This window comes from Conger conger, chromosome 1, assembly GCF_963514075.1.
Source record: "Conger conger chromosome 1, fConCon1.1, whole genome shotgun sequence".
Lineage (NCBI taxonomy): Eukaryota > Metazoa > Chordata > Actinopteri > Anguilliformes > Congridae > Conger > Conger conger.
The window spans coordinates 60,777,602-60,802,327 of NC_083760.1; the positions used below are offsets into that span (position 1 = coordinate 60,777,602).

The following is a 24,726-nucleotide window of genomic DNA, read 5'->3' on the forward strand; positions in this document are numbered from 1 at the left end:
CTCTCTCTCTCATACACACACACACACACACAGTGCCCTGCCGCTCGCCCTTCCGCACGGCAAGCCTTTCAAACGCAACTTTACTTTCCCTCCGTCTCCTTCGGCCGAGTTGCCGTCCGCCCGCGGGCGGGGCCCTGCCCACAAACCGCCGCGTGAGCGTTCCCGTAAATAAGGTTCTGCACCGCCGTACACTCTTTATCGACGCGGCGCAGTAAGTTAAATATAGAAAAGGACAGAAGGAAGGAGAGAGGGAGAGAGGGAGAGACGAGGAGGGTTGATAGGGCGAGAGATATGGAGGACAGGTGGCGAGCGAGAGTTTTTCTCCGAGCGCCGGGACCTTTCTCCAGGGGGGTTAACCGGCGGGTAATTGAAAAGCAGTCGCAACATGTGACCGCTGTTTACTTGGTTCACAGCCTATTTGTGTGAGGCTTTAACTGATATCGCTTCAAAAAGGGCTTAGTCAAGCCTTCCGCTTCTCGCAGACCGACAGAGAGGGAGAGAGAGAGCGGCGTACGCAACAGTGCATCCAGAAAAAGAGAAAAAGAAAAATGCCTTCAATGTTTAGCAGCCCGGAGACTACCTGGAGGGAACCGGTCCTAATTTTCTCCCCTCCGCTCAGACGGATGTCTCCTCGTCGCCACTGATGTCTCCATTTTGTGTCGACGGTTTCCGCCTCCCCCCGTCTCTCCTACCGGGCGATGGCGCCGATTCCCTCACAACTAACGGCCGATGCGACGGACCCGGCCCTGTTGCAGGCACATCATTAGTACCTCCGGATCCGGCCGGCTCTTTTTGAGCTCAAACGAAGCGCGCGTGATCGTTTTTCAGGACGAACGACATCTTCTTCTTCTGTCCTCCATTTGCATGAAATCTACATGCAACGCCGTTAATGGCCTTCATGAAGCTAAAACAGGAAAAGTCCCTGCAGAAGCCTGTAGAGATAACAGGCGGTATCATACATATGCACCGCTCAGATTAGCTTCCTCTCCTGAGGCGGGGGGTGGTGGTAAAGGGGGTGTGGGTAAAGGGGGGTAAACGCATTTGCTGCTGGTCAAGGCTCTTCCAGGGCCCTGACTCAGACGAGAGCGCGCATCAGCAAAAATGAAAAAAAAAAAAAAAAACTCAGTAAAAAATAAATGAAAACGAAATGAGGAGGAATTGGCCCTGACACCAAGGACTTTGTAACACAGACACTCCTCTGTGTGCTTTTCTTCCATTTTACACCACAACACAGCAGTGATGCACTCACACACACACACATTCACACACACACACACACAGACAGGCATACACGCACCCACTCAAATTTTCACTCACTCACTTGCACACACCCACTCATGCACACACACACACACACACACACACACACCCACTCACACACACACACAGACACACACACCCACTCACACACACACACACACACACACACACACACACCCACTCACACACACACACACACACACACACACACACACACACACACACACATACACGTCTATGTTACTAAGAAGGGCCCGTCACTCTAGACCCACCAAGAGGGGACTATAGTTCCTGAAATTTTAAAAAAACAAAATTGTGTTTCAAGTTAATTCTGTTTATTGACACCACACATACACACGTGAATAAACCTTACCAATTAAATAGGAATGCCTGCGTACAGTACTGGGTATTTACTCTTTCCACAAAATAACTGTTCTTTATTTAAACCTGGAAGTTGTGGGCACAGAGCGGTGGGGAGAGAGGGCCAGCTTTCTGTCCAAACATTGAGTCAAAAATCAAAAACATCTTTTGTCTTTTGAAATGTATTCTGTTACTGGTGGTGCATTTGAATACTTTTTTTTATTAAATAATGTGTTGTCATTGTATAACATTTAATTTAACGGTTGAAAGTATATGCATGGATAGTAACAATGCAATATTACAACGATTTGAGAAGGCATAGAGGTAGAGAGTAGCTAAGAACTGGTTCCAGTGTACCATTTCCTCAGAGGGTGAAGGTATGCATACAATAACAAAGCAGAAATGGCTTCTTTGTGTTCTCTGGTTTAATGGTGGCACATACGCAGAGCAGAAGGCTGGGCGGGGTGTGTGTGTCTTTTAAGGTCCTCTTGCCTTTAAAAGTTTGCATTATTTACCGGAGCAAAGTAAGCACTAATCCAGCCTCTGGAGATGAGCAGAGAGAAAACAGCTCAAATTAATCAATAAGATATGAAGCTAATGTAGGAGAAAAGACTGTCCTGTGCAAAATAAAAACATAAAGCAAGCAGAATCTATGTGTGAAACGACAGTATAAGCTGCCAAACAGTCACAAGTACCATTCTAGAAGCTTCTGTCATTGCCAATGACTGCTGCAACTGCCCATTTACAGCAACAGTTAGGGAGCGGGCTGTGGGGCTCTCGTTGGTACTTCTCAAATTGTGACATGTAGGCCAGACACAGTCTATTTACTGTATTTACCTAACGCTATGGCTTGCTTTAAGGGTTAGTAAAGTGTTTTTACTGTCCTGTCAGTGAATAGGACATAAATACACAAAGAGACACCGCAGCAGACACCTTCAGGGCCATTTTTCTTTTTTTGTGAAAATAAATAGGCTTTTCTGGCTTGCCTATTAGGCCCACTTGTGCAGATTCTCAGACTGAGAGCCACAGGTTTGGGGTATGAGTCATAAGACATTGTTCTATTTGATAGGTTTGCATCAGAGATGAATAATGGATTTTTGTGGTTCATTTTGTAGCTCCTGAAGTTTCATAGCCCCATTGCTCTGAAAAGAAGGATATGAGTGTGTGTGCATGGTTGCGTGGATGGTGGTATATGTGTGTGTGTGTGTGTGTGTGTGTGTGTTTTTTATGCATTAGTTTCAGGACTCTAATTTCAAACTCTATTTTGGAAAAATTCTGCATTGACTTCCCTATACAGATATTTCATTAAAACAAATGAGAGAGAGATACTGTTTCATTTCCACTTTGCCGACGCTAGCCCACCCCTGACGATGCGCTGCGTTTAAAAACCTTCAGGGCCTTTTCATCAGTAGTAGTAACTGCAGCTGTGGTGACAAAAACCGCCTCTGTGGCATTGGTATGTAACCCTTGCATAGGAGCACGTGTGCCACTGCACAGGTATGTTACAGACAGATGGCATGGGCTGTTGAAATGGCCTGCTATCTGCTGGTTTTGAAGCATGGTGTAATGTATCGCTCCTCTTATTTTGAAGGATGAAGGATGATTTAAATCAGCAAATAACCGACTCGCAGCAACGTAAAATGCATGCCGTTCAGTTTTTATTATTTATCGTTATTGTAAAACATTTTTATTTGTTTTAACTGAGTTGCGTAGCTATTATTTATTATTTGATTGACAATACGGAAACGCACGTGCACACAAACACAACAGGGTCTTTACCGTCCTCTCCAGTCTTTTGGTCTCCACGGCAACAGTGTTGTCAGAAAGGTAATAGGTGTAACGCATTGTAAGAGCAGGCTGTGAGAATGAATGTGTGTCGAGGAGGATTCACAGATTCACGTTGCATTGGGTTTTGAAAAGTGCCCGAAATGAAAACGGGGGTCTTCGGCTTAATATTTCTTTTAATCTCACCTGTGGCATGTTCAATTCACAATTGGATCCTTTTATGTTTTTCATTAGTATTAATAATGTTAATAAAGAGACATCTCACAGTGCTTTAAAGGTGCTGCTCATATTTTTGTGTAAGGTTCTCATTTTTATTCTTCTTTTGATGAATTCCAATATGAAGAGGAAATATCGTGCTAATATAATACTTGGAAGCAGTTTTGGGTATAAAGGTTTGGCGTTGTTGCAGAGGTGTTTTGGCACGGCGGTCTGTAACTGTGAGTCCACGTCGGTTGTGAGCGAGATGGTTCTGCGATTGGGCGGTGGAGATGAATGGCGCGGGTGGCGGTGACGATTCGCAGACTGGCGCTCTCCAGTCCGATTGCGCTCCGCGCGCTCTGAATGTTTTCGGCAGTAGAGCTCTGGCCCCCTGGGATACCCTGGTGAGATCTGGAACCAGGGAAACACAGTGGTTGTTTCATTAAGGCCACTGCTCAATACTGTGGCAGCCTGGCCAGTGGCAGTTAGCATTGCGCGTAGCACGGGTCCTCCTGATCAACGTCTCTACAAGTTCTGGTAACGCGCTTGACCCAATTGCAATGACAATGTATGTTTGCTGAGGTTGCTGGGGGCAGCCTGTAGCCTAGTGGATAAGGTGCATGACTGGGACCCGGAGGGTGGGTGGCTCAAGCCATTGGTGTAGCCACGATAAGATCCACACAGCTGTTGGGCCCTTGAGCAAGGCCCTTAACCCCACATTGCTCCAGGGGAGGATTGTCCCCTGCTTAGTCTAATCGACTGTAAGTCTCTTGATAAAGGCGCCAGCAAAATTACAAGTTATTATTATTATTATTATTTGGTTAAGCTCACACACACATCACAAACGGAAAGGAGCTGCAGTCAACAGGCCCACGTCTCTGTTATCGCTTAGCCTAGCCTGCATGATCCTACAGCCTCTTTTTATGTATGGCACATCAATTCTGTCATAGCTGGCCTGGTTCACATCACAAAAAGAAGTATATTTTCTTTTTCAGTTAAAGCATGATTTTTGCTTCTTTGTTATAAATCATGGTTAGCTGTTGCTTTGATCTTGTGAGTTACAGAACAGAGCATTAGGAGGTTCAATGTGTGTGTGTTTGTGTTTGTGTTTGTGTTTGTGTGTGTGTGTGTGTGTGTGTGTGTGTGTGTGTGTGTGTGTGTGTGACCTAATCACTACACAGCTACAGGAGTGATTTAAAAACATACGTCTGCACACACTGTGCTTGAACACATTTAGTGCACGCACAGTGCATATGTACACACCTTGATACACCTTGATTCGTGGTTGAACATGTGAGTATTTGCCTACAAAATACTTAATACTAGCAAAAGTGACCACAGACCATTATCAGGATGTCTTGCAGACGGTGTGTTTTGTGTCAAGTGAAATGAAATGTTACCAGGCTGTGTAGCAAAATGTTACAATGGGCCCGTGCCGTATTTCAAATATATTTGCGGTTATTTCAGTGATATCACTCAAATGTTGAATTAAAAGACTACAGTAATGAAATTATTTTATGGAATTCCCATACCTTAAGTACTATAACGGCTATACTTTGAAATTCGCCTACGCTTTTCAAAGCTTTTTGGAAGCTGAAAACGGTTAGCATAGCCTCCACTTTTGGTAATGACTCTATCGGTAACCGATGATAAATTAATGTCATTTTTATCACCGTCATAACTCTACCCCCGGCCTGTAAAAATAACAAACATAACTCACTCTTCCGCGGTACAGCGGCGGTGTTTAGGCGGCGTACTCGAGTAGATGCGGACGAACGCACGGTGTGCCACGCGCGGCAGAGGTGGGATGGTTTATGCGGCTTTTCACACGGCGCTACGGGACGGCCGGGTTGAGGAGCGTCCTTCGGCGATAATTACCCATTCCTTTGAGCTGTAAAAGTGCACTCAGCGTAAATGTTCATGAGGAGAGGCGGCGGCACTCTGAAAGGAGACGCGCTGTAAATGTCTCTGCGCGTCGGCTGCTGGGGGCCCTGTCTCTCAGTCCTCTGCGATAGGCCCATCAATCGTCAGCAGCAAAGATGGTGGCAATGGGGAATTAGTAATAATTGTTTAAAAAGTTGTACGCATTATGCAATTACTGATCTGCCCATGAAGGTGATACAGATCAGTGTCCCAAAACAACGATTTTTTTTTGGCATTAGGACGATTTTCAAATTCAAAATTAAGTCTTCTGATCAGATTTCAGATGAGAAATCCAGCTTTTTGTGTAGATTTAATTTGACATCAGTTCAAGCACCTTATTTCCCTCCCTTATTCCCCCTTATTCTTGATAGTAAACTTCCGGTCCTTGCCATTTATTCTCACTGCATTCCACTAGCTGAAACTTCCTCTGTGGTGCCCCCCCTCACACACACACACACACACACACACACATATCATGTGTGTATCTATTTATTCGTAGCATCATCATTGTGGGAATCATTGTCGGAAATAAAAACAAGAAAGTTTTCTCAGCATCGCAGACTTGGAAGACATTATGCGGTCAGTTTTTAAATATATTACAAACAACAGATTACTGTGGCTGCAGGTAAGTGCCTGAGAGAGAGGTGAGAAATGAAGCGTGTGCCTGGTGTTTATGGGCTGTCCCATTAATCCTCATTACACTCCTCAGCCCCTGGTTTCTGCACTCTGCTAAACACGATACGCTCTTTAGCGCGTGCGTTAAACTCACTGTTTACCCATGATGCACCTGCAGGAACCGGCTCTCCTCCTCCCTCTCCCAATTACCGATGCATTTGAAATATTCCCCCAATTAACACACGGAAAGGGATTATGAGTTATGGCCCCGACAAAGGATGTCTTAAGTTTAATACCCTAAATTGTTTCACTGCCCTTAACATTGAAGCAGTAAATGATTTGTTCCTTGGTGTTTTAAAAACTTTTTCGAACGGAAGAAGTTTTAATTCTTCCGAGTTCGATTTCCAGGTGAAGTTTTTTTTTTTTAAATGGCAGTATCACCAGTTTAATGTTGAACAATTCATCCTTTTTAAATTCAAATATAAGATACCTTTTTGGAGTGCTCTTCTGACCTTGGATCTTTGCTAGACTGTTCACCGGACCGTGGCTAACGTGCCAACACATGGGATGTGGAGCTTGAGAGCTGTTCAGCAGTGTGTGATGAGACATGGGCTTTGGGAAGTAAAAGGTGCTTTATGTAGCATTATTTTCTTCTCTCAATATGAGTGGGTTGAGCTGTGCAAATTCAGCAATTTGACTGCCTTTGGGTAAGAGAATCGTGCATATTGTGATCACGTCAGTTGCATGCAGATTTGCGGCATCATCGCTGTGATCAAAATTTTTATGTGCTTCTCTTTCATCTACTGTAGTCATTTCCTCTAAAGTGGAGTCTGCTGTTAGCTCCACAATGAAGAGTGTGACTTTGTTCCATTTCTTCTTCTTCATTCTGTCTGGTAGGATGTGTCCCACGCAGGATAAAAGCCTGCAATCATCCGGTTCCCCAAAAGCTGCTAATTTGTAGAATCAGAAATGCCGAATTACGGCTAATCTCCAGGGATGACGGGGCAGCCCTGCTCTAAAAGCCGTATGACCCTACAGAAGGCTGAAGGAAAGCCCCTCCCGCCACACTTGAGCTGTAGTGGAGTAACGGGTGTGTTTCAGCAGAAGGAAGTGAGGTTTTTCGGTCAGTTCTCGCCGTGGTGTGCTTCCGCCCACGCTCCCCCCCCTCAGTAGCGGGCCCGGGTCGATGAAGCGGGCTCTGTAAATAAGGGGCTCGTAAAGACTTCACCGCGGGCTCTTGGTTTAACACGCGGCGTGATCACGGCTGCGGCGGGTTTATGGCGCGGGCGAGGCGGCGGCGTGCCCTCCGGCCACTCGTTTACTGCGCCTTAAAGAACGCCGCGGTAAAGCCCCCCGCTCCTGCACGAGACGGGCTGAGCGACCACTTTCCTTTTCTACCGAACGCTTCCACACACCGTTTCCCCTAGAACCGGAGCATTCGGGCCCCCTCCCGCCTGAATTAGTTTTCGTTCGACGGCGCCGCCTTCCTGAATTATTTTCGACCCCTTTTTGTTTTTATTTTTCATTCCCGCCAAGCGCTCGGCGACGAGCCCGTTGAATCGTATTACAGCAGTTGAAAACGAAAATTATTATTTTAAATCATTGTATAATTGTGTTCCCAAACGCTTTGTTGCCACCGACATTTTTTTTTCTTTGCATTTTTTTTTCTGGATTTTTCTAAATATTTTCGATTTAAATGAGACCCTGTTGGATGCGCTTCCCGTTTCACCAGATAAACACACATTCAGAGAGCGTTCAGGGGAAAAATAACACAAAACCCTCTAAGAGCATACGTACTGATCTATTTATACACCCTTAAGTAGGGCGGTTGGTATTCAGCACCCACTGCTGCTATTAGTGATGCGCTTTCAGGCTTTCAGGTGTAATTACAGTCAATTGATCCGCTGTTTCATTTGAAAAAACTTTTCTCTGCAGCCCGGATTGTGGGGAAGGGGGTGTGTTTACAATTCAGTCGTACGCATCTCAATCAGATCTGATATCATTTGACGACTGGTATGGCTTTGATACTGGGCTATAGGCAGCCTTGCGTAATTATTTCTCTTTCAGATGGAACAGGCCTTTAAAAACCACAGTAGCATGGCCGTTTCTTTTTATTCTTTTTAAAGTATTTCCTCGAAAATGAAGCTATATACATGCCACCTTATCTCCGTGTCCCTGTGTCGGTACTCCAGAAACCAATTTATATTTTTCTTTTTTTATTTATTTTTTTGTCAAAGGTGAGGGAAATATTTTCTTGCATCGGTTCATTTTTTAAACCTCCTGGTTAAGAGTGAATCTGCCGGATTCTCTGTTCTAACTGATTTTACTATGGGGGGGGGGGGTATTGGGAAGGAGTCTTCATTCAGTTGTAGTGTATTGAGAGGAAAAAGGTACTGAATATTGTTTCTAATAAATAATCACAATTATTTATTGTTTAATATGTTGATACTGCTGAAAGATAATGTCAGGGAAATGTAGGGAGAGAGCGAGGCAGGGATGGGAGGGGTGAGAAAGATGGTTAGATAGGGTAGAGGTATAGAAGGAAGACAGGCAGAGAGAGAGAGAGAGACATACAGACAGAGATGTATCAGAAGTTCATCTGGCTCCGATTGCTTAGCCCCCCCTCCTCCCCCTTCCACATCTCAGCACCGTGTCATTTCTACGCCCGCAGTTTTGTCATTTCAGTCTCCGCCCAGGAAAGGTGGAGGAGGAAACGCGAGCGTGGAAGTAGAGTATAAGAGCAGAGACATTAATTGTCAGCTTTCATGAGTAATTCAGGATAATAACCCGGTAGCGCACGGCGGCAGGGCCGGGAGATCTCGGCTCGCTGCGGCTCCGTGCTAACGCTACCCCTGCTGCGTAGCACATAAAGAGTCCCCCCCGCGCTCCTGCTCCGCTTCCCACAATGGAAACAATGAATATCACCGATACGGAGAGGCAAAAAAAGAAAAACCGAAAAGTGTTGAGCAGAATAGCCATGCTAATGCTGCCTTCTAGCATTTTAATTAGCATGGTCATTACCGTCAACGAAAGTTTTGCGAGCGCTGGTGATTACAGTCAACGTGTGTCATTACTAACAGTGAGGGGACATTTTCCCGGTGCATTATGGGAATAAAAAACCAGTCACAGGGCAAGCGCTGCCTGCGAGGTTTGTCCTTTTTCTCCGCGAGTGGATGTACTAATGATGTCGTTTGTGACCGCAAGCAGGCCCTGCGGAGACATTTTCTTTTTGTTCCTTTTCTTGCTGGTCATTAAGAGCTTTGCCAGTTTCGGGAGTTAAGTGGATTTTTTCTGGATACCTGTGGTATCTCTGTACAGCATGCAGGTTTTACCAGGTTTATCCTCCTGGTCACGTGTGGTTCCTGTGTGCAGTGTGCTGGTTTTACCTGACTGATCTAATGGTTACCTGTGGTACCTGTCTACAACGTGCAGGTTTTACCAGGTTTCTCCCCTGGATACTTGTGGTATCTGTGTGCAGCATGCAGGTTTTACCTGGTTTCTCCCCTGGATACCTGTGGTATCTGTGTACAACGTACAGGTTTTACCAGGTTTGCTCCTGCTTACTTGTGTGCAGTGTGCAGGTCTTACCAAGTTTATCATATTGGTCACTTGTGGTACAGCATGTAGGTTTTACCTGGTTCATCTCCTGGTCACCTAGGGTACCTTTGTACAATGTGCATGTTTTACCTGGTTTCTCCTCTTGGTTACCTGTGGTATCTGTGTGCAGCGTGCAGGTTTTACCAGGTTTATCAGATGTCTGAGAGGCAGATGCGCAGACTGGATTTCTGATGGACACTGTGGAGAGACAAAGCCCTCCCTGTCTGTCTGTCTGTTGGATTAGTTCTGCCTGTCCATCCTGCAATCACTACTGCCCTGGTGAAGACATGATCAGAATATGCACGAAAGGGGCAGTTTACTCAAAAAATGGAAACAATGCTAAGTGTTTATCCAATCCATATAGTTCGGCTGAGTTTTCTACATATCCCCCACAGCTCACACTGGTGCAACAGACTTCAATGGGACCAGGCTCAAAAGTGCCCAAAATTTTAAGCGCCTTCCAAAATATAACAGAAAGCTTACTCATGAACATCCACAGATCAAAGATTGCTTCCTCCAAAGTACAGTACGCCATCTGTGTTTATCTGTGCAAAATCTCAACCGAAGTACACCAGTATTCTGGGGCTCAGTGTCAACATTTTTAGAAGTTTTTTTTGTATGATTTGTTTGGCATAAATGCTCAAGATATTTCATATAATATTTGCTTCACTTGAGCATATCTACTTGTGCGCGGTATTTTTAGTAAGTCTTGATAGTCATTATCAGTTCTTCCAGGATTTCATAATTTGCTATTACACACACAATATGAGCAAGAGATAAAAAAATTAATCTTTACTCCGCATCTGTCTCAGCGTAGCACACACATGCCTATTAATGGAGTACAGCAGTGGTGTAATCGCAACATCTCATCGACTGTGTCCTGCACTTTATTGGAGAAATTACTGGAGCAACATGCCTGTCATAGAGGCTTTTTCATAGCCTCCTCATAAAGGGGTGTCTTTCATCATTTCTCAAAATGTTCTTTTGGAGAAAGAGAAAAGAAAAGAGTGGAGGGGGGGTGGAGGACAAGGAGAGACGGACAAGTGAGTAGAGGGGTGGGGGGGTGGGGGGTGAATCGGGAGGAAGGTTTCTTTCTCCCTGACAGTGACTGAACTCTCCCTGTATGCATCTTGTCAAGCACCTCACTTTCAATGGGCGCCCATTCATCAAAAACGGCGCATTAATAATCCAAAGAAACGGCGAGCGCTGGCCCTGCGAAGCGGGAGGAAATGAGAGAGCGCGGCAATAATGACGATCAGCGGGACCGCGGGTCTTCTATTAATGATGTAATGAACGCCCTCGGCACGCTATTGTTGTTACAACTCCACGCCTCGCGGTCGGACAAAAGGAGCCGTCGCCGGTGACTGAGACCCGACAGAGGGGTGTGATGCCGCTCTCCTTTTGTTTACGGGCGAGCGGAACAATGGCGCGTGCTTACGCGCTCGAAGGCCGTGTTCCGGGCGCCCCCTACTGCTGAGAAGTGGCGCAGTACGTGAGAGGATGGGAGGGGTAGCTGAAGACAGAGAAGGAGAGAGAGGAGGGGAGGTATTTTGCTGTAACCTGGAGGATTTGAGCTCATATGCCAGATGGGCTCGTATACCAGACCTCTCACACGCACGCTCACACACACATACATACGCAATCACGTACGCTTACACACACACACACACACACACGCAGGCGCACACGCACACGCACACACACACACACACACACGCAGGCGCACATGCACACACACACACTCTCACACACGCACGCTCACACACACATACATACGCACGCACGTACGCTTACACACACACGCACACAGGCGCACACACACATACGCAGGCTCACACACACATACATACGCACACACGTACGCTTGGACACACACGCCGTGCACACTCACACATACATATGCATTCACACACATACGCACGCACACACACTCTCACGCACGCTCGCACACACTCACACATACGCATGCATGTATGCATGCATGCACGCACACACACACTCACACATATGCACGCACACACATACACACGCATGCACACACACTCTCACACACACAGACGTAAGCGCACACTCGCACACACACACACCCCGTTTCATCAGGACTGGTTGTGAGGTGTATTGATAGTGCAGACAGACAGGCACTGCATCATGTTAAAGGCCTTACCAATCATCCCTGCCACCTGAACAGTGGGAGATGCAGCAACAGGAATGCAACCAACATTTCCTGGACTGTTACGGCCTGATGTCTGTCTGTCTGTCTGTCTGTGTGTGTGTGTGTGTGTGTGTGTGTGTGTGTGTGTGGTGTGTGTTTGTGCGTGCGTGTACATGTGTATGCGTCTGTGCATGCGTGGGTGTGTGGTGTGTCAGACAGGCCACGTTCCAATCACTCACTGCAATTAACCCTTTGAAGAGTGCTGCTGGTTTTTGGAATGTGATTTCACACCTTCCAAGAGATCACTTGGTGTGATATCACACCTTACCGGGGGAAAAAAAAATCTGAAACAACTGAGAAGCCACCTGAAAGAAATGCTGCGCGGTGGCTTGTTTCTGATTGTCGGCATGTCTGTTCTGTATATTCATGAGCATATTTTATTTCTCTTTATTCATATACACATGCCCATGGTGCGTACAGGATGCACGTATCACACAGTGCGCTAAAGCAGGATGAGAATCCACACCTCGGTAAAGCGGTTGTTGACACCTTTATCCAACTCTCACTACAGCCTGCTATGCTCTCGCTGTTTAACACGCTATTACATGAAAACGTGTCTAAAAGGGGGTGCGTCATTTACTGCGGGTCTGTGTTGTACATGCCTTAACATTTGTGCTGCAAATTGGTTTCTTTTATGTGAAAGTGTTCATTTTAATTGGTGATAAATGGAAATGTAAGGTTCTTATTCTTAAGAGGATTTAAATATATATATTTATTCAAAATTAGGTACCCATGGGGCTGAGTCTAACCAATTCCCAAACTAAGTTGGAATATCCAGAATATCCAATTTAGAATAATCGGGTTCATATGCTGTTTATTTATTTATTACATGTTTATTTGAGTAGGGACAAGGCCAAGAGACAGAGCATCATTACTGCCAGTTTACACCAGGTTCATGTAGCTGATGTTCTGCATACAGAGATTACAGCTAGTTTCCAACTCCTGTCCCTTGTTAGACTTTTTTCTAAAAAGAAAGGAAAAATATTTTTTTAAACTGACACAGTGTTGGACACACATATCACAACATTGCCAAAAGATACATGTGTGTTGTACATTATAAAAATTAATTCTAGTAGAAAAGTATTTAATAACAAGCTATCCTGGGGTGTCTCGATGGCGCAGCCTGTAGAGCACTGACCACATGCTCATTGCGAGCCGCGACGTCGGCGGTTCGAATCCGACCGTCCGACATTTGTCGCATGTCTTCCCCTCTCTCTCGCTCCCATTCTTCCTGTCTCTCTATACTATATACTGTCCAATAAAGCTGAAAAAGGCCTAAAAAAAATTATAATAACAAGCTATCCCTTGGTGCAAGTTCAGTAGAGAGAAGAGCAAAGCCTGCGATCAACAGCCAATTTCTTTTCAAACTGAAACCCACAGTCAGGCTCGCATAGAGTGGAGTCAGAGGAGGACTTCTCATACACTACATTGGCATGCAGTCCACAGGTGTCTGTCTGACCAGTTGGGGTCTCTAGAGAGCGATGAAACACATGCCCCCGAACCGACTGAACCAAGGGGACAGCTATAGAGCTATTTGTTTTGCAATTGGTATGAAGTCGCTCCTTAGTGATACCTATATTTTTGCTTTTCCCATTGGACTCCATTCATATTTGACAGCAAATTATAAAAAAAATATTTCCGGTGATATATTGATGTTCTGTCTATGCAATATTTTTTTAAATAATGTTTTCTGAGATCCCATTTTTTCTTCCCCCTATCACACAGACAAAGATATAGATGTTTTTATTTCCCTAAAAATTATCTGACATAAAATCTTTGAACCCTTGTTAATCTGCTGAGGCACGCAGTTCCCCTGCGTTCTCTTCGTTTTTGAGCATGAGCAGTGAGCGACACTCTTACACTTCCCAGTGCTCTGTGTGGTGGAATTCATCGCTGCAGGTTTCTATTGGCCTCACTGTCTCTACATTACTACTCTGTAAGGACTGAACCCTCCCTAACCCTGGGTGATGCGATCAGCAGTTATACGTCACCCTATGGGAATACCAGCCGCAGTTTGCACAGGATTCGATGCCAAGTCTGCAGCCCTCTCCATGCACATCAGTGTGGTGCCTTAACCGAACGGGTCACCACATACTTGTATCCTCACCAACATAATCAAACACATAAGATCAAATGATAACATAAGATACAGTAGTCAGAAGTGGAGTTAGTTGGGGCGCCTTGGGTTCAGTGAGTGGAGGGCTTCTGATTACTCAAGCATAGACACCAAATTTGTTTTTAATGAAAAACATTGTTTAATGAATGTTTACATGTAACATTGTGTGTCATTGGCATTAGAAAAAAAAACAAGTATATGTTTTTTAAATCAAACCTCACAGTATCCTTTTGGAAATGGACTAGCCTTTTCTTTGCATTTTTCTAAGCGTGGCGGTCTGTTTCTCATGGTGCCTCGCACCCGTACGGTATCTATGACAGGCTAGCTCTACCCCTAAAGGTAGTGTAAGCACACAGAAGAGTGGCTGTTTTTGGGGCGGTGTACGTACTTGGTCAAGGACATTGTTGTGACTGAAGTAGGCCATGGCGCTGGACTGGTAACCGTGGTAACCGCTGGTTTCATTGTAACGGCCTGCCCGTTGTCATGGTGCTGTGCAGGTGGAGTCCACCCAGAGCATGATCCGGATCCTGGGCCTGTCCGCCACCCTGCCCAACTACCTGGACGTGGCCTCCTTCCTGCACGTCAACCCCTACATCGGACTCTTCTACTTCGACAGCCGCTTCCGCCCGGTGCCGCTGGGACAGAGCTTCGTGGGCATCAAGGCCAACAACAAGGTGAGTCTACCGCAGTCAGTGTGAGTCTGACCGCGGTGAGTATGAGTCTGACCACAGTCAGTGAGTCTGACCACAGAGCGACAGGAGTCAGTGTGAGTCTGACCGCAGGGCAACAGGAGTCAGTATGAGTCTGACCACAGGGCAACAGGAGTCAGTGTGAGTCTGACCACAGGGCAACAGGAGTCAGTGTGAGTCTGACCACAGGGCAACAGGAGTCAGTGTGAGTCTGACCACAGGGCAACAGGAGTCAGTGTGAGTCTGACCACAGGGCAACAGGAGTCAGTATGAGTCTGACCACAGGGCAACAGGAGTCAGTGTGAGTCTGACCACAGGGCAACAGGAGTCAGTATGAGTCTGACCACAGGGCAACAGGAGTCAGTGTGAGTCTGACCACAGGGCAACAGGAGTCAGTATGAGTCTGACCACAGGGCAACAGGAGTCAGTGTGAGTCTGACCACAGGGCAACAGGAGTCAGTGTGAGTCTGACCACAGGGCAACAGGAGTCAGTGTGAGTCTGACCACAGGGCAACAGGAGTCAGTGTGAGTCTGACCACAGGGCAACAGGAGTCAGTATGAGTCTGACCACAGGGCAACAGGAGTCAGTGTGAGTCTGACCACAGGGCAACAGGAGTCAGTGTGAGTCTGACCACAGGGCAACAGGAGTCAGTGTGAGTCTGACCACAGGGTGACCGCAGTCGGTGTGGGTCTGACCACAGGGCGACCACTGACAATGTGACACTGACCTCAGGTGACCTCAGATGACATAGATTTGACTATTGGGTGACCTCAGACCACATGAATTTGACCTGAGGGTGAACGTAGACAACACAAATTTGACCATAAGGTGAACGCAGCTGACACAAATTTGACCATAGAATGACTGCAGATGACACAAATTTGACCATAGGGTGTGCTTCTGACCATTCTTAAAGTCAGGCAGTGCAAGTATGACTGCTCTATTGGCAAACAGAGCTACCACAGGAACAGTAAGGTCAGTGCGGCTATTGCCCAAGTGACTGCAGGCAAGTTAAGCTTGATTGCTCCTCCTGTCTCTGAGTGAGTTCTTATAAGGACACTTATGAATCAAGATCTGGCTTTACTCATAAACGCATCTTTATGATATCTGTGGTTATTATGAATTATGAAGGTCATGGTCATAATACTTAATTCATGACACCATAGTTCATCATAGGCTTATGCGGTAGAATAGTGATGATGAAGTTGATTTTCCTGATATCACGGTCTGAGCAGCAGACACACATATCAGCCAGCCTAACGCACACACACCTCTGAGAGGGCCCGGCCTCAGAACACAACCCGCCACGCACCATTTTGAAACGCGCCGTTATTTATTTTTACGCAGCTTACCGCCGGGGAACTGCACAACAGCTCCCTGATAAGGAATCTATCCGGCTGCAAATCATGCGTATGTGTGGGCAAGGTTTTATATTCTCTCTCAGAAGCACACCTTGTATCGCAGCCTTCAGCCCCGTATAAACACTCTCTCTCTCAAGGTTGCCGCAGAACTGCAGAGGCACGGCACTAACCCGCGCGCTCTTCTTCGAGTAGCGACGCTAACTAACATTCGCCGTTTGTTTGCTTGCGCAAATACCTTGCGGTGGTTCTCCTGCTACTTAATGGCTGATTCCATAGACGTGGTCATGACTGCCAGTCTGGAGGTATTGTGAAAAAAGTTCTTTAGTTTCGTTTTTTGTGTTTAGAAGATTACTTTTTCTACCAGAGTTATTAGGAGTTCTATCGCTCTTGCTAAAATGAAAAAGGGCTAACCGCACACTGAGAATAGATTCAGTATTGCTTCTTTCGTTTGACAAATGCCTGGCATTATCGTCCTTTACTGACTGCAGCAATGGTTCGCCCCAGGCCAATATATACTACTCAGGAGTATATTATGCTTTACTGGCTATTAGGGTGGCTCTCTGTTAAGAGCTTGTAAAAGATTTAAACGCTGGGAAGGTGTTTGGTGTTTGTTTGGATATCCCAAACACTTAAGTGGGAGGCCCACTGCAGGCTGGGTGAATAAAAATTGCGAAGCGGCAACAAATAACCGTGTGCCTTTTTTTCTTTTTCTTCCCGCTGGCGAGGTTCAAAATCACAGTTACAGTTGCTTCTAAAATCTGAATGAATTGATTGACATTGTCGAAGCAATACTGTATAATTCTTGCTAGCCAAACCTGGAGACTTTGCATTAACTTCAGCAAGGCCCTTAACGCTACATCAGGCCCTTGAGTGAGGGCCCTTAACCCCGAGTTGGGCCCTTGAGCGAGGCCCTTAACCCCGCATCGGGCCCTTAAGCCTGGCCATTTACCCAACATTGCTCCTGGGGGGATTGTCTTCTGATTAGTCTAATCAACTGTACTGTAAATCGCTTTGGATAAAAGTGTCATAAATAACATGTAATGTAATATAATGCAGCCATTTTCTCTTTCCATCACCGTATAGGTGCAGCAGCTTCACGACATGGAGGAGGTCTGCTACGACAAGGTCCTTGAGCAGATCCGAGCTGGACACCAGGTAATTCACCACGTATTCCTGCATCAGATAAGGACTGAAATCAAGCAATGGTGACTGTGAAGGAGGGCTAGATTGATATTGCTTAATTATTTGTATTTGATTAGTTATTTAATGCTATTATATGACTACTATTTAAGCTTAAGAAATGATGACCTGCTTTAAAGAAACAAAAAACTTGCTTGATCATTGATTTTTATTCAAACTTAAATATGCTATACTTTGCTTGGTAATGCAGTCCTTAAGACTAATTTATACATTATCGCACAATGCTTTCGCGCAACAAAATCAACATATTTTCATTTCAGGCTTTGTCTCAAATGTCAAAAATGCAGACAGGAAGTTAGTAAAACAAAATGGTAAAAAAGTTATATAAATGAGGCCTGCGAAGGTGCCTCTCACACGGAAAGCAGACGCCTTGCTGCCTGTATCCTTGGAGGTGATTTCCCTCCGAAGAAGTCTTTTCTGGTAACTTTTGAATGATAATCCTGCTTTTGCCATCTGAGATGCAGAATCATTGTCGCACACCTCGGTAATTGTATTATCTGGCTTTGTCGTGCAGTGTGATTGGGCCGCCAGATAAAACACTGAAATTCTTTGTCATGGATCTATTTTTTTTTTTTTTCTCCACTTCATTATTTTTCATTTGACCGCCGTTGATAAACCTGGAGTGGATAGTGGAAAATAAATAAATAAATCAGAGATGTGGTTCATCGGTACGATGTAGGACAGATGTGGTTGATTACAGTAAGACATTGAACTGTTAGCCTACATCCCAAAATAGCTGTGTCTTCATCCATGTAACACATCTGCTTAACTGGAGCATATTCTCCTTGTTTTTCCCTCGTTTGGGATTTGTTTTTTGTTCCCCCCCCCCCATTTATTCTGCCATGTTTTTACTTTTTTTTTTTTACATAAGTAGATTTCAATTTTCTTCCACTACTTTGCAGCAATTTCACTGTGTGCCTCCATTTTTTCAGTAACGTAATCATCAGTAGTTTGGTTTCTCGTTACCATAGTGACAATATAACCCTGCATTCTTTTACTGAAGCAGAAATGGCAAATGTCATATAACACTGTCAAATGTCATTTTTCTCTGCGGACACTTGTCGAAATTGCCAATGCGACAAAGTGTAAATCCGAGTTCTTAAGCATACCTGCTGGACCAATCATCTCCTTCTGCGGCTATTTCCAAGCCTATGATTGGATGAAGGCCATGCTTGCATTGCGGTTATACATATGTATGCTGTCACAACTTTGTTTCTGGAAATGGTGGCAATATGTCTGCTTCCAGTCAAAATTACAGAAAATAACGTTCCACCTGGTTCTCCAGCTTTCACCCAATCTGTGTTGTTTACTCGCTCAAGGTGAAAACCACAAAGGCCGAGCTGAAATCAGCTCATTTAACACCGCCGATGTTGTTTTGGATCGCTACGGACGCCACAGCCTATTTTGTCTATGTTTTGCATTTTGGACAGTTGATGTGATCCATATATTGCGGGTTTTGCAAATGGGTGCTGACACCTCTCAGCTCCAAACTGAATTCAGCGTTACAGAACAGATGCTGTCGCTTTAAGAAGGGAGGATGATTTTTTTTTTTTGCATGAATAATACAGAATGGAGTGTTAATGCAAACTCTGTAGTGGAAGACCTGCTTTGTCATAATGATTGCTGTTGAAGTATGCAACATGCCTTTCATCAACAGCTAGTCTGTTACTATAAAATTGTTTTATTTTAGTGGCAAGGCAAAATAATTGTAATATTTTAATATCATGAGGCCAGGTACACGGTGAGAAGGTGTGGCATAGTCCATAGGGCAGCTGACTTGCAAACCATATACCCAACCCTGCACTCAGGACCACGATTGTGGTCCCTTCTCTGTTACCCTCTCTGCTTCCTACATGTCTGACTAAAGCAAATAATACAAAAGGAGGCCAGTGTGTCCCACCCATAAAAAATAATAAAAACTCTGTGGTATTTGCATCCCCATCTGCAGAAGTTCTGGTTATAGCTTCACTACAGCAGTCTTGAGGTTGCCGGCAGTTCCTTTCAGTTAAATTCAGATTTTTACAGGAAGTCAACTTGTATTTTTTGCCTGTTCGTCTCAATTTCCTGAAAATAAAATCTGTCAAACTAGTAATTAAATTTGCATGGCCTTAGTTAGTCATTAGATGTGCAGTGTGTTTATATTTTTCCCCTGTCGATTGTCATTTTATGAAAAATTAAATGCAAATGAAAGGAAAAATGTAAAGGCAAAATGCTACCCTGAGTTCTCTACTCCTTCATCTTCTCAGGAAAAAAATGCATAATTTCTGAGGGAGACAGCGACTGTCCTGTTTTTGTTTTGTTTGGTCTCGTTTTTGTTAATATAACTTCCTGTTTATTAAGACATAGAATTTCGGCTCTGGGGACGTTGTCATTTCAAAACTACGTTGGTTTCAAACACTGTGAAAAGAGGCACAAAGTATTCTGTCAAATTGGAAAGAGCATTTCAGAGTGGAAAAGGGTTGAAGATATCATAATTTGCTTATATCGTGTCCGTCTGTTTGTTCTTCTCCACACACCCACCGTTGTGTCACAAATTGTACGATGTGTGAGTTTGTTCAAGCGTGTCACCATAGCGACTGATTGAATTCCACCTGGCTTCCTGTTCCTGGCACATTTGTTGGGAAGAGCACTTCCCGCACCGATTTGAAGTATGTACTCTAGCGCAAAGATGTCCACTCTGCTTAAATGATTTTGTGAGCACCTACGCAGTGCTTCTCTATCTTTATAGGATGATATTTACAGATCGCTGAAAGCCATGTCCACTAACTGCCTACTTGCAAAGTTACATTTTCCTCATGGAAGGCAGGCACCAATGCAGTACTTCTTCATACGAATAGAAAAATAGAAAGTGAGCTCTGGTATTTATAAAGGCGCCTCGATGAGCTGCTGTCTATTTCAGCTGTGCTCTTTAGGTTGTGTGGCTCGCTCCGTTCATAATCTTGGAGATGTCACTTTGAAGACTCCTTTCAAGGAGCCGCGGTTTGATCCTGGAAATCCACGGTCCGTCACTCAGGAGATCAGATTAGGTCATTAAGAGCTGAGTGGGAGAAGCACAGACCCCCCGCGGTCGAGAAGACTCGTCTCTGCGTTTGATGTTTTAAAAATGCGGCGAATCTCCCTGGATAACACCCTGGTGGCTGAGCGAGCCTAGACTTGCAGGGCAGAGAGAGCGCGAGATATAGAGAGAGAGAGGGAGGAAGGGAGGGAGAGAGAGCAAGCTATAGAGAAAGAGAGAGAGAGAGGGAGGAAGGGAGGGAGGGAGAGAGCTAGAGGGAGAGAGAGCGAGATATAGAGAGAGAGAGGGAGGAAGGGAGGGAGAGAGAGCAAGCTATAGAGAAAGAGAGAGAGAGAGAGAGAGGGAGGAAGGGAGGGAGGGAGAGAGCTAGAGGGAGAGAGAGCGAGATATAGAGAGAGAGAGGGAGGAAGGGAGGGAGAGAGAGCAAGCTATAGAGAAAGAGAGAGGGAGGAAGGGAGGGAGAGAGAGCTAGAGGGAGAGAGCGATATATAGAGAAAGAGAGAGAGAGAGGGAGGAAGGGAGGGAGGGAGAGAGAGCTAGAGGGACAGAGAGCGAGATATAGAGAGAGAGAGGGAGGAAGGGAGAGAGAGAGCAAGATATAGAGAAAGAGAGAGAGAGGGAGGAAGGGAGGGAGGGAGAGAGTGAGATATAGAGAAAGAGAGAGAGAGCTTACCCTGTGGAGAGGTGCAGTTTTTCTACGGTTTGATGTCCAGAGATTGATTGTCCGGAGGTTAGTCTGTGTGCGTGCGTTCCTGTGTGCATTTATTTTCCGTTTAGCTATATTTTAAGCCACGTTAATCAGGGCCAGGGGCTGAGATTTTGGGGTCTTTTAAAGTGCTCGCGAGTCAGCTGGCCATAACATAGAAACGTCATTCAAAAGTTCTCGAGAAAACTGAGTAGGCTCCATATCGAACTAATCATACTTTTCACAAATTGTAATGAAACAAACCATTTTACACCTTGGGTTGGCACACGTATTGTGTAATATACTCTTGTGGTGCGTGGTGATATTGGGAAACTATACAGATTGCTACTGCAACAGTCATTTATTTTTGCAGAGTGGTACTAGAAATATAAAGAATGCCGCGGGGGGGAAAAATTTGTTCTTGGAAAGAAGCCGAACATTGTGGTTATAGCCGCACTGTTAAAGGAAGAGAAAAAAAACACTGAGACTGAGACCGGGACCGGGGAGAAACAACGAGACTTCTCTGCCGGTAGGATGTGAGGCTGTTGGGCTGGAGGTCAGGGGTCACAGTGGGATATTAATTAGAGCAAAGATTGGGCTTCATTTGGAGCTGCGGAGTCTACAGTCAAGGTCAGAGCCGTGCACCAAATCTCTCCGCTGTAGCAATTTCTGCCTCTGACACTCCGCCTGAACTCAATTTCTCAATCCCATAAATCATAAAGCAACACAACAAATGGCGAAACCCGCGCTCGGCGGAGAGATTCCCGCGATACGGCACGGCCGTTGCCGGCCCGCTCTCCGCGCTAATTTTTCCACCGGCAGGGGTTCAGCCGTCGAACCGAAGCCAGCGACGCGGCCTTTTTTCAGTTTTTCGCTCCACCGGCAACGAAGAGGTATCTATCAATTTTCTATTTCTCTTTCTTATTTTTTAGGGAGCCATTTCGCCGAGAACGGCAGAATTAGTCACAGAGTGCTTTCCGTGGAAAAACACTGCAGGGGATTTTTCAATGCCCGAGTCACGGCGGTGATTAAAGCGCTGATTGGGTGGAATGGCGCAATCTCCCACGCTCCAACTGGCTGTTAACGTATGGCCGTACAAACTCGGCAAAACCTCTTCTGTCGTGGCAGCCCCCCCCCCCCATTTTAACGCCTTTTGATGCCTCCAGCCTGTGGATGCGTATTTCTTTTCTTATTTATTTATTATACTATCAGAGATGGCAAGAGGGAGCTGGGTCTAAACGGACATTGTATAATGTGTCATGGTGGGGGAGGGGTGAGGTTTGGCAGAGATGTTGAGAGAAGTTCAAAAGGTCAAAGAGCAGCTTCTAGGAAAAAGCCTCACGGGTGTGTAGAAGGTGAACACATCTGAAAATCCATACTGCACTTCAGTCGTTGCATGTACCACCTTTACCCACGATGCCGTGCCCCAAAGAGAGGAAGTGCTCGGCTGCGTTGCGAGTGTCGGCATAAATTGAGGAGGTCAGGCCCTGCGGATGGTGGTGCATGCTGGGAAGCAGGCTTGAGGGGACAGGTGCCAGGGGAAATTGGTTGGAAGGACGAACGTTTATTCACACCTCCAGAATGTTGGAAGATAAAAATAGGCTTTTCTAAACCAAAGTAAAAGCATGAAAGTGCGAAGATTCCTGGCATGTTTACGTGATGTGTGTGTGTGTGTGTGTGTGTGGTAATATGAGTGTGTTTCTGTGGTGAGTGTGTAGTTGGTCACATAAATGTGATGTGTTGGTGTGTATACACAGTAGTGGTTGTGTGCATGTGAAATTACTTGGGTATTGGGTGCTGGGAGTGTTGTTTTAGTTTTAACCTTGAGTGCAGTTTCAAGGCCATTTTGTTTGCGACATTCTGTAAGCTGCCACCTGATGTCTCCATGGTGATACACCTTCCCACTTCGACTGGGGGAAAAGGCTGGTCAGCTTTTGGGTGGAAGGGGCTTGGCTAGCCTTGTTTACCTGTGGCTTGCCATGCTCTTCTAAACTCAGAATGTGTACACTTCGGGGCAGAGAAATCAAAAGCTCTCAGTTCACTGCACTATAGCCGTCTCTCATTACACAATATACAGCCTCTCATTACGTAAGGTAAGGAGTAACACTCCTCCCTGCACTGAGCGCCTCTCCTCAGAAGGAAGCTCGTGAGGAGGTTAAGGAGGTGCACAGCTTGTACTTAATAATAATAATTTGTTATTTAACTGACGCCTTTATTCAAAGCGACTTACAGTTGATTACACTTAGCAGGGGACAATCCCCCCTGGAGCAATGTGAGGTTAAGGGCCTTGCTCAACAGCTGCGCTTTGCCAAACAGCTGGCTAGACTGGTGCTTGAACTGCCAACCTTCCGTGTCCCAGTCATGTACCCTAGCCGCTAGGAGACAGGCTGACTTGAGGGACACAGAGATGGAGTTTGACTCAGAGAGTAAAGAGGTGGGGAGCTCCTCAAGTTGGCGGAGTTTGTTTGGCAGGTGTGTTTCGGAGGGGTTGAGGTAACTTCAGGAGGGATATAGGATTGGAGGTGAGAGGATGGGTGGAGGGGGCTAGCGGAAGGGGAGACAGCAAAAATATATTTTCGAGTGAGGGAGGAGGAGGGATGGGAAGGCTGAGATTCTTCTCAGCGGGTATAATAGATAACCCCCGTAGCTGAGCCACGCAGAGCATGAACAGAACCAGGTCACGTGATCCCCCAGCATGTATTATTCATGAGCTGTCACTGTCTGCGCTGAAAGTCTGACAGCCAGTTTAATCGCTCCTGATTCTAATCTGGCCACTTGTGAAAGAGGAGCCTGCGTGTACCAATGCAGAGACCTGCTCTGTGTGTGTGTGTGTGTGTGTGTGTGTGTGTGTGTGTCTGTGTGTCTGTGTGTCTGTGTGTCTGTCTGTCTGTCTGTCTGTCTGTCTGTCTGTCTGTCTGTCTGTCTGTCTGTCTGTGTCTATGTACACTTGTGTCTGTCTGTCTGTCTGTGTGTGTGTGTGTCTGTCTGTCTGTCTGTCTGTGTGTGTCTATGTGTGTGTACGCTTGTGTGTGTGTGTGTGTGTGTGTGTGTGTCTGTGTGTGTTTGTGTGGCTGTGCGTGCGTACGTGTGTCTGTGTGTGTGTTTGTGTGTCTGTCTGTGTGTGTGTGTCTGTGTGTGTGTTTGTGTGGCTGTGTGTGTTTGCATGCGTGAGGGCGTGCGTGTGTCTGTCTGTCTGTGTGGGTGTGTGTCTGTGTGCATTTCTGTGTATGTATATGTCTGTGTGAGGATATTTGTAATATGAGTGTGTGGGGGTGTATGTGTACCGTATATGAGTGTGCAGGGGTGCATATTTACACGATATGAGTGTGTGAAGGTGTGTATTTACAGTCTATAAGTATATGGAGGTGTGTATTTACAGTATATGAAAGTGCGGGGGTGTGTATGTACTGTATATGAGAGTGCGTGGGTGTATGTATATGAGTGTTCTGCTGTGTGCTTTTGTGTGGTTTCCCATTTGCAAGTCTGCATGGTTTCACTCAGAGGAGAGTGGGAAGCAGGGGAAGAGAAGAGAGAAAGATTTTCGTACCTGTAGGCTGCAGACATTCGTCCGATTTGATTTCTCAGTGTCCATTTCTCAGTGCGCGTTAGCAGACATTAGCATGGCTAACGACCGACACCCGGCCCTGGGCTCGTACCGATCCATCCGGCCAAAGAAAGGGGTCCGACGCCGTCCTCTGCGTCTCCTCA

At 45.7% G+C, this 24,726-nt stretch overlaps 1 protein-coding gene across 2 annotated transcripts in view; it reads left to right on the forward strand.

Moving 5' to 3' along the window:
- ascc3 (activating signal cointegrator 1 complex subunit 3) overlaps window positions 1-24,726 on the forward strand; it is a 244,015-nt gene that overhangs the window by 99,049 nt on the left and 120,240 nt on the right. For both annotated transcript variants that reach the window (XM_061237731.1, XM_061237739.1), the window contains exons 12-13: window positions 14,564-14,740; window positions 17,201-17,272. In XM_061237731.1, coding sequence (XP_061093715.1) covers window positions 14,564-14,740; window positions 17,201-17,272 — 249 coding nt within the window. The remainder of the gene's footprint in view (window positions 1-14,563; window positions 14,741-17,200; window positions 17,273-24,726) is intronic.